At 38.9% G+C, this 9,832-nt stretch overlaps 1 protein-coding gene across 1 annotated transcript in view; it reads right to left on the reverse strand.

The window, feature by feature from the left end:
- Positions 1-2,544: 2,544 nt before the first annotated feature.
- LOC107714801 (uncharacterized) overlaps positions 2,545-9,832 on the reverse strand; it is a 36,620-nt gene continuing 29,332 nt past the window's right edge. The window contains 1 exon segment of the mRNA XM_016520771.1: positions 2,545-2,679. Within this exon segment, the coding sequence (XP_016376257.1) occupies positions 2,545-2,679 (135 nt within the window).

Genomic DNA, 9,832 nt, shown 5'->3' on the forward strand with positions numbered 1-9,832 from the left:
CAACTCACTCATCAGAATCTTCGGTAATCCTCGCCAAACTTCGCCACGGCTCATTCGGTTCTTGTTGAGTCCTCGGTAATTCTCGGCAAACTTCAACAGTTGGTTGAACCGGCTCAATCGGTTCTTTTTGAGTTTTGGACGTGCTACTTCGGGCTGTGCGTCCTGCGTCATCACCCCGGAACTAAAGTTTGATTCAGTTCGATTTGTGAACCGGCTCGACTGGTTACTTCCTGAGAACCGGCTCAAAAGAACGATTCGTTCAAGAACCAAACATCACTAGGGAAGGGTACAGAAAAATGTATGCAGCATTGAAGGTTCACAGAAGCATTTAGTCTCTGTTACCCTTAACGGAAGAAGTTTGAAACAACCAGGACTCTTCCTAGAGCTGGTCTCCTGGCCAAACTGAGCAATTAATAGAGAAGGGCCTTGTCTAGATTTGTGACCAAGAACCTGATGGTCATTCTAGTTGAGCTCCATGAGTATATATGCAGATGGGAGAAACCTACAGAAGGACAAACATCACTGCAACACTCCACCGATCTGGGCTTTATGGCGGTGTGGCCAAACTCAATCCTCTCCTCAGTGAAGACGCATGAAAACACTTGGAATTTGCAAAAAAGCACCTAAAGGACCCTCAGACTCTGAGAAACAAGATTTTCTAGTCTGATGAACCTCAGTTCTAAGCATCATGTTTGAAGAAAACTAGCTCTGCTCATCACCTGCAGAGTATCATCCCAAAAGTAAAGCATGCTGGTAGCAGCCTCATGCTGTGGGGCTGTTTTTCAGCGGCAGGGACTCGGGGACTGTTCAGAGTAGAAGAAAATCTCAATGCACCAAAATATTGAGATAGCCTTAATGAAAACCCAGTCCAAAGCATTCAGAACCTAAGACTGGGCAGAAGGTTCACCATCCAACAGGACAATGGGACATTGGCAAAATAAGCACACAACAAGAGGCTTATAGGAAACTCTGTGAATGTCCTTGAGTGGCCCAGCCACAGCCTGGGCCCAATCAAATATTTCTGGAGAAACCTGAAAATGTGCGTCTGCCCCCATCCAACCTGGCAGAGCTTGAGAGGTGAAGAGGCGAGGAGAAGAATGGCAGATAATTGCCAAATGATGATGATCAAAGCTTGTTGCATCATACCTAAAAAGATTTGAGGCTGCAATTGGTGCCAAAGGTGCTTCAACAAAGTATTAAGCAAAGGCTGTAAATACTTACGTATGTACATGTGACTTTTTTTTTTCTTTTCATTTTAATACATTTGCAAAGATTTCAAACAAACTTCTTTTGCGTTGTCATTATGGGGTATTGCTTGTAGAATTTTGAGGAAAATTATGAATTTAATCCATTTTGGAATGAAATAACGAAAAACTGAAGTACTTTGAATACTTTCCGGATGCACTATAATATCCCATACATTATCAGAGCTTGGTAGACAATTATTTTAAACATTATTAGACAGATGAATTAATAGATTATAATTAATGTTAGACCCTATTTAATTTATCACTTATTAATCATAAATATAGACATAATAAATAATCATATGTCAAATACAATTTGGCATTTTAAAAAATTAAAAAAATGCTAAATTATTTAGATAAAAATGGGACAAATAAGTACATAATAATGTAGTCCCAATTTAAGCAAATGAATAAAAAAAATAAATAATAAAAATTCATCCCATCCAGGTAACAGCTGAACTGTCAAAAAGACAAAAAATAATTACAAATAATCAAATTTAAAATAACAATATTAATGTGTTCTGTTGCAAGTTTACATACTTGAGCATGTTTTCTCATGGTTTATTGTTGAGCTATGAGTTCCTCACTGATTATTTGTGTCCTTGGTGTTTTTTTTCATGAATGGGTTTCCCTTATTTTGTTAAGTTCTTTCGCATCTTGTCCTTGAATGCTTTTAAATCTCTTGAATGTTTAAATTGGCAAAGCTTAAAATACATGCAAATGATACGCTTTCTTGATGATGCGCAGCAGTGGCCTGTCAGTCGGTTGAATCGTGGGCCACTACAATCGTCACCACCTTTCACCCCACTAGCGATGGCCCTCATCAGGATTTCACAGTAATTATGCAGAAAAAGTATTTATTTTATTTAACAAAAGGAAGAGAACACACATGCTTATTCAGTTGTGTCTGTTTATGTTTATTTCACAGGAAGCACAAAACAACACTGGGGCTTTAGTCCAAAAGCATGCACATAAAATGTAGATAAATAGATAATTTTTTCCCACCAAATAATATGATTTTACATGATTTAAAAAGTTTTGAGTGCACTCTCCAGTCTCATTATGTATTATGTATGTATAAATATTATTATTGATTTTGATGATTAATCAGATTATTTTTTTTTTAAATACAGCATTTAAAATGACTTGAAATACATATGCAATAATGAGGTGATCATTTGGTTAAAAAAAAACGTAAACAACTTTTTAAAAAATCACAACCAAGTAATGATATGGTTTTATTGAACAAAACTGTTAAAATGTATAATGTAATATACATAATATAACCCACACAGTGTTAAGGATTCAGTTGTTCCATAAGCACCAGAGCCTGCAACTCAACTGAATACTGATTCCTCACAATTACCTGGACTGCAGAAATACCCATACTCACCCACACTCTGTTGTTTGGTCTTGTCTCGTCCAGTTGATCCTGCAAAGATAAGACACCGTTATCTGCAAGTGAAGTCATTCTTATGTTGTATCTACTTGCCAGGACTCCCTGGAAGAAGAGATTTCCTTTTATCTCAATGGAACCTTCCTGGAAATATTTAACAAAGTTGTTATAAATACCTGTTTATGTGAGCAATGGCCATATGACCCATCTTTGGGTCACACAAACAGTTTTCCTCGGCCCACATACAGCAAAGAATGATGGCCCTCGAGTGGCCCAGATCTGGGCTACAGACATGAACCATACAGTTGAAGCAAAGGACAAGTCCTACAATTATCCCAACATTGCTGTCAACAGTATCTCACCAGAAAAGCCACTGTTCATTCTCTGGGATTGCAATGCTAGAGTGGGCACTGACCACAACTCCTGAGCAACTTGCTTGGGTCAGTTTGACTTGGCAAGGTGAATGAGAATGGGCAATGCTTAATCGAGTTCTGCTGCCACCAAGGTCTGGAAATCAACACCATCACTTTTTTATACACCAAGCCACAGCACAGAGTTTCCTGGAGACACCCAAGGTCCAAGCACTGGCATCAGATCTGATTCTGACCAGACGTTCAGTGTTGTCCAGTGTCAAGCTCACATGCAGCTATTAGAGTGCGGACTGTGATACGGATCACTCTCTGGTCTGCAGTAAGATCAAGCTGCAACCAAGGAGACTGCATCACACCAAAATAGGAAGGTAGGCCACGGGCTGACACCAGTGAGACACACAACCAGGACAGAATAGAATAGTTTACATAAGCACTGGAGGACATCCTTCCAGGCATATTAAACAGCAACGCCAGTGACAGATGGCAATGCATCAGGGATGCTGTGCTTGATACTGTCATTTCCATCTTTGGAAAGAAGACCAAAAAGTCTGCAAACTGGTTTGAGGCCAATGCCAAGGTGATAATGCCAGTCATCAAAGGAAAGAGACATGTGCTGGCTGTTTGTAAGACCTGCTCAAGGCAACAAAACTGGCAGGCCCTTTGGGCCACTAGAAGGTCCAGCAGGTGGCTTGCTGATGTGCCAATGATTACTGGCTACAGCTTTGCTCACAGATACAGTGTGCTGCAGATTGTGAAAACGTCAAATGGATGTATGACAGCATCAAGCAGTCATTGGGCCCTATAACAAAAAAAAAACACTGCACACCTGAAGTCCATCACAGTGAAGATAATACAAGACCGGGTTAAGCAGACTGAGTGGTGGGTGGAGCACTACTCCGAGTTACATGCCAGGGAAAATATGGTCTTTGAGAAAGCCCTGGATTCCCTTGAGTGCCTGTCTGAGCTGGATAGGGAACCCACCCTAGAGGAACTGAATGCAGTACTGAATTCCCGACAAGGATGGCATTCCTGCAGAAGTCCTGAAGTGCTGTAAAGAAACAGTGCTCAGTAAGCTGCATGAAATTCTTTGCCTATGTTGAAGAGAAGGCACTGTGCCACAGGTTATGAGGGATGCAAGCATCGTCACACTCAATAATATTTAAGCAATGATTGTAATAAAATATTACGGCATATTTCTTCTAAGCGTAAAAAAGCTGTTCACTTGAGTTTTCCTTAAGCACCTTCAGGTCCTTGCTGAGAGTTTATCCAGAGTCACAGTGTGGGTCCTGAATCAAAAGATCCAGTCAACATGATCTTCTCACTCCGACAGTTACAGAAAAAGTGCAGGGAGCAGCCGCCACCCCTTTTATGTGGCATTTGCTGATCTTACCAAGGCCTTTGATCTTGTTAGCAGAGATGGCCTCTTCAAGATCTTGGTCAAGATATGTTGTCCACTAATTCTCATCAGCACCAAGAGATCCTTCCATCCCTTTTGACATGAAAGAAACAGTTGTCTTTGATGGGTCAACCTCAGAGGCCTTTGACATATGAAATGGAGTGAAACAGGGCTGTGTTTCGCTCCCACACTCTTCAGCATCTTTTTTGTGGTCTTGCTTAAGCACGCCTTTGGGTCTGCTACTGAAGGGATCTACCTTCATACTAGATCTGATGGAAAGCTTTTCAACCTTTCTAGATTAAGAGTAAAGACCAGAGTCTGAATTAAGTGTTTGAGGGACCTCCTATTTGCTGATGATGCAGCTCTCACCACACATTCCGCGGAGGATCTGCAACAGCTGATGAATCACTTCAGCAAGGTATGCCAAGAGTTTGGGCTCAGCATCAGCCTAAAGAAGACTCAAGTCGTGGGAGAAGATTTAAATCCTCCTCCTACCATTTCCATCTCTGACTATAAATTTGAGGTCATACATGACCTTGTATACCTGAGATCCTCGATCTCTATTTACAATAAGCTGAGCTAGCAAATTGGGGGGCTATTACAACCATGTCTAGACTGACAAAGACAGTGTAGTAGACCAAGATTCAGAATATATCAAGATTCAGATCTACAAGGCCGGTGTGGTGAATACTCTCCTCTATGGCAGTGAGTCATGGACCCTGCAATGCTCGTCAAGAAGCCCAGAGTACTGAATTCAGCTCTCTTTCATGTATTTTTGCATCTGGTGAGGGTGTTTTCACATATAGTTCGTTTTAAAGGAACCAAACCCAGTTCACAAAGTAAACCAGAAAGGGAACCAGCCAAAGTGACATCAGTCCTTATGGTGTTCACAATAAGTTGACTCAAAAGAGAACCCAGTTATTTTCTCAGTCCTCTTCAGCACTTAAGTGATCTCAGACACTTTCCTGTTCACACCACAACTTCATAGGAACCCAGACTGCAGCTTTCTGTGCAGCAGTGACATGCAGTCCTACTGAAAAATTTGGAAGATGAAGAGAACAGGGAAGGGGGTGTGGAAGAGCTGGCAATCCCTGATCATGAAACCGGTCAAGACATTTGCAGAGCTTTAACAATGCATTTCAGTCAAAGTTAAAATTAAAAGGGAACATTATGTATAAAGTTAATTAAACTTTTTTCAACCTTTTTTACCTCAGATGAGATAGTATTTAAATGTTTCTTTGCTAATAACTTTCGCTGCTTTCATCGACACACACGAGACAGCGCACACACTCACACATCAGTCGCAGAGACAGATCGGAGATTGCGCTCACTCACGGAAATATTCACGAGCAAGGACACTTGTTGTCAACGCTCCCATTAATGTAATAAATGTAATATATTCGATACTGAATCGCTATATATCCTTTTAGGGGGTCTGAGATCACTTGTTTGGTAACATACGAGCTGAACCACTCCGAGAGCGTTTGCAGGACTCAAATGAACTAGTTGTGAAAACAACCTGAATGGTCAAAAACAATTATGTAAAAATATCAGTTTTGGCAAGTTTTCAAGTTACAGTCTCTTATATCTTAAGTGAATGTAAACAGTTGGGAGAATATCAAGATGTGTATCAGTGCATTGGATCTGTACATTAATCTTGAGGTGTTTTTTCACACCTAGTTCGTTTGAGCCCAGCAAACGTTTTCGGAGCGGTTCAGCTCGTATATGTGAACAAACAAGTGACCTCCGACCCCACTAAAAGGACCCAAAAGCGAACCGCGCCCAGACAACCTCCAGAGGTTCGTTTGTGGGTCCGTTTATAGTTCGATTTCCTCATGATTTGTGAAAGCAATGAGGTCCTGGTACACTTTGTTTCAGTCACAGCAGTCACAGCAGACTATGGGTGTATTCACACCAGGAAAGTCCGCTAGTTCACTTGCTTTGGTCCAGACCAAATACAATGTTTTATTTTTTGTTTTGTTTTTTGGTGCGATTCGTTTTTCACACTGCTCTTTTTGCAAGTGAACCAGAAATTGTAAACAAAACAACACGTGTGCTAATTTCATCCATTCATTGGTTTATCCATTCAAACGTACCAGAGTTAGTTTGGAAGCGGACCGAGACCACCTCTTCCGCTGGGTCTCAGTACGGTTGTTTGGTCTGCTCAGTGGTGTAATGTAACGAAGTAATAATACTTCGTTACAGTACTTAAGTATTTTTTGGGAGTATCTGTACTTTACATTTCAGCCAACTTTTACTTTTACTCCACTACATTTCCTAATTAAAATGTATACTTTTACTCCGATACATTTCCCCGAAGCATATTCGTTACTTACTACAAAATAGAAGTCAGAAGAACACGGAATGCAGGAAAGCAGGTTTGTGTGTGCGCACAGCCGCAGATGATTCATTTTCTACTCCAGTCGAGTCTGGGGTGTGCGATATACAGTATATCTTCGATAATATGGTAAGTGTTGAATTTAATATAGTTAACTTAATCTATATCACACAAAGAGTGCCATTTTTCTGCAGATATCAGCATGAACACGTTTAATAATAATTTTATACAAGTTCAGTACAGCAGTAAGTGACTTACATTTTAGACATAATATTGCTTGTTTTTGCTAATGATGTGCGATCTGACATTATCAAGGCGGCTATATCACCAAATCACACACATAGCGCACGCACGTTGATGTATTAGTATATTAAAACTCAAAATTCCAGGCATTCTAAATTGTAGTTAATTTCTACTAAATTGTATTTGAGATATTTGTGAATTAGATCAAGTAATGCTGAGTGAATATAACAATTTGTGTATTATTCCCCACCTCCAGGTATTTTAATAAAGGGGCTCACTATAGCTTTATTGCTAAGTCAGCTTGGTTCTGGTTCTCAAACCCCCCAAAAGCTTGTACTCCATCATTGCATACTCATTGATGAGACATGCAGATAGTGATAAGAATTGGTTAATAAAATTTTTTTTTTTTAAAAAGGACGGAAGTCAACAGCACATAAATGCCAGAATGTAAAATGAGTTATTTTATGCTTAAATGGTTTCATTTTCATTTGTACTTTACAAAACAAAAAATAAAAATAGCGCATGTTTTCTAGTATAAATGCACTGTGTTCATATTTACTTGTGCATTAAATTACAAAACATTTTTTTTTTAAAAACCCGGCTTGCGCCTTATTGTTTAGGCCTATATTGTAGGCTATATTGTGATCTCGATTTGCACAATATGTTAGTACATGCTATTTAGAGATGTTCTTTAATGTGATGCTATACATAAATGAATGCACTAATCGCCTTTTTGGTAATTTCATGACTTAACTGACGACAGAACTACATTGTATGTTCATAGTTTATTGCACGCATTATTTATGTGAAGCGATATAGAGTGTGTGCCTTATATTCGCGTAAAGTTGAAGAGTGTGCGCCGTGAGCACGGTAAAACAGCTGTCAGGAGAGGAAAAATTTGATTTACTGACATAAAGCCTACAACATCTCATCAACATCTCAACAAGTTCACGGTTGTTCTACTGAAGCTCATTTGGGACATGTTCCTTAATTTCCGCGCTCGTTTGACTAGCGCCTGGCGCTGAGGCGAAGTTGAAGTATGCGTCTGAAGAGTCTCCCGTTTGATGTGGTCATAAAGAGATACGGCGGTTCCGTGTCTTAATAAATGCATTTCTTGTCAAAAAAGGGACAAAAACTGCAGTTGTAAGTGGGGTGGCCAAGCTTAGGTCAGTGGTGGCCACGGCCACCCCCTGGCTCCGCCCCTGCCTCTGAGATACATTAACTGTGTAAATACGTCTAAATGCTATTTCAGATGCAGATTCCAGAAATGTTTTCTTATGTTGGAATGAAAGACACTAATTACCAGATGAAGTGCTTCTTATTCTTACCCAAAAATACAAAATGGAAGAAAGAGTTAAAACCGAACACAATCTTGCTACTCAAGCTGTGTATGAACATTTTTTATATATATATTTAGTTGCTTCTTTTCCATTTTGCATTTACTTGTACTTTTACTTTCAATACTTAAGTACATTTAAGATTTAAAAAATACTTTTTGTACTTAAGTACAATAAATATCACATACGTTAAGACTTTTACTCGAGTAATATTCCAAACGGTGACTTCAACTTCTACCAAAGTCATTTTCTGGGAAGATATCTGTACTTTTACTTGAGTATGGCTTTCAGGTGCTTTATACACCACTGGGTCTGCTCCCGAGTGCGACTGCTGTATTCACACCTGCCCAAAACATCCGCACCAAAGGAGGAAGTAAACTTGAGTTTGATTCAATCGAACCAAACAAGACAGGGAATACATCCTAATAAACCTACTGCTGTCCATCATTAATCAAATAACGAAAGAAAACGAGAAAATCACTTAATGCTCTTGACTAAATAACAACTAAATAACTAGGATTAATCTGCATTTAATTTACACCACGTCTGTTTGAAAGAATTAAGATTACTATGTGCATGTTGTTATAAAGAATGGCATTAATTGAAAAGATCATGTTCTTGTTTCTTGGAGAAATTGTTTATTTTAATTTCAAGATAAATTAAGACATTATGTCACAGCATTTAAATGTGTCTGTGTTGCATGTTCAAACCTTAATATTCATATTAACAGATTTATAGATATTGTTTTTCTCCAGAAGTGAATAAGTTTGGAAATTTTTGAGAAATGCTTAATGCATTACAATTTAACTAAATCCATTAAGATTTTAGTTGACTAAATTTACTGTAAATTTAGTGAACTAAAATCTTATATGTAGTCAAATATATGTAGACTAAAACAATTCAGATGACTAAAATATGACTAAAACTATACAGCATTTTAGTCAAAAGGCTATGACAAACTAAATAAAAATTTGCTGTCGAAATTAACACTGCATACTTCAAGTACAGTGGGGAAAATATTTATTTGATCCCCTGCTGATTTTGTAAGTTTGCCCACTTTAATTTTTATGGTAGGTTTATTTTAACGTACAGAGATGGAATATCAACCAAAAAATCCAGGGAAAAAAAACACATTATATAAAGGTTAGAAATTGATTTGCATTTCAGTGAGTGAAATAAGTATTTGATCCCCAAGCAAAACATGACTTAGTACAGAAAACCTTGTTGGCAAGGACAGAGGTAAGACGTTTCCTGTAGTTGGTCACCAGGTTTGCACACATCTCAGGAGGGATTTTGATCCACTCCTCTTTACAGATCCTCAATACATCTTTAAGATTTTACAGTACATGGCCCCGTCCATTTGCCCCTCAATGCGGTGAAGTCGTCCTGTACCCTTAGCAGAAAAACAGCCTCAAAGCATAATGTTTCCACCTCCGTGCTTGACTGTAGGTATGGTGTTCTTGGGGTCATAGTCAGCATTTCTCTCCCTCCAAACACGGCGAGT

This window comes from Sinocyclocheilus rhinocerous, unplaced genomic scaffold (genome assembly GCF_001515625.1).
Source record: "Sinocyclocheilus rhinocerous isolate Xijiao unplaced genomic scaffold, SAMN03320098_v1.1 scaffold2224, whole genome shotgun sequence".
NCBI lineage: Eukaryota > Metazoa > Chordata > Actinopteri > Cypriniformes > Cyprinidae > Sinocyclocheilus > Sinocyclocheilus rhinocerous.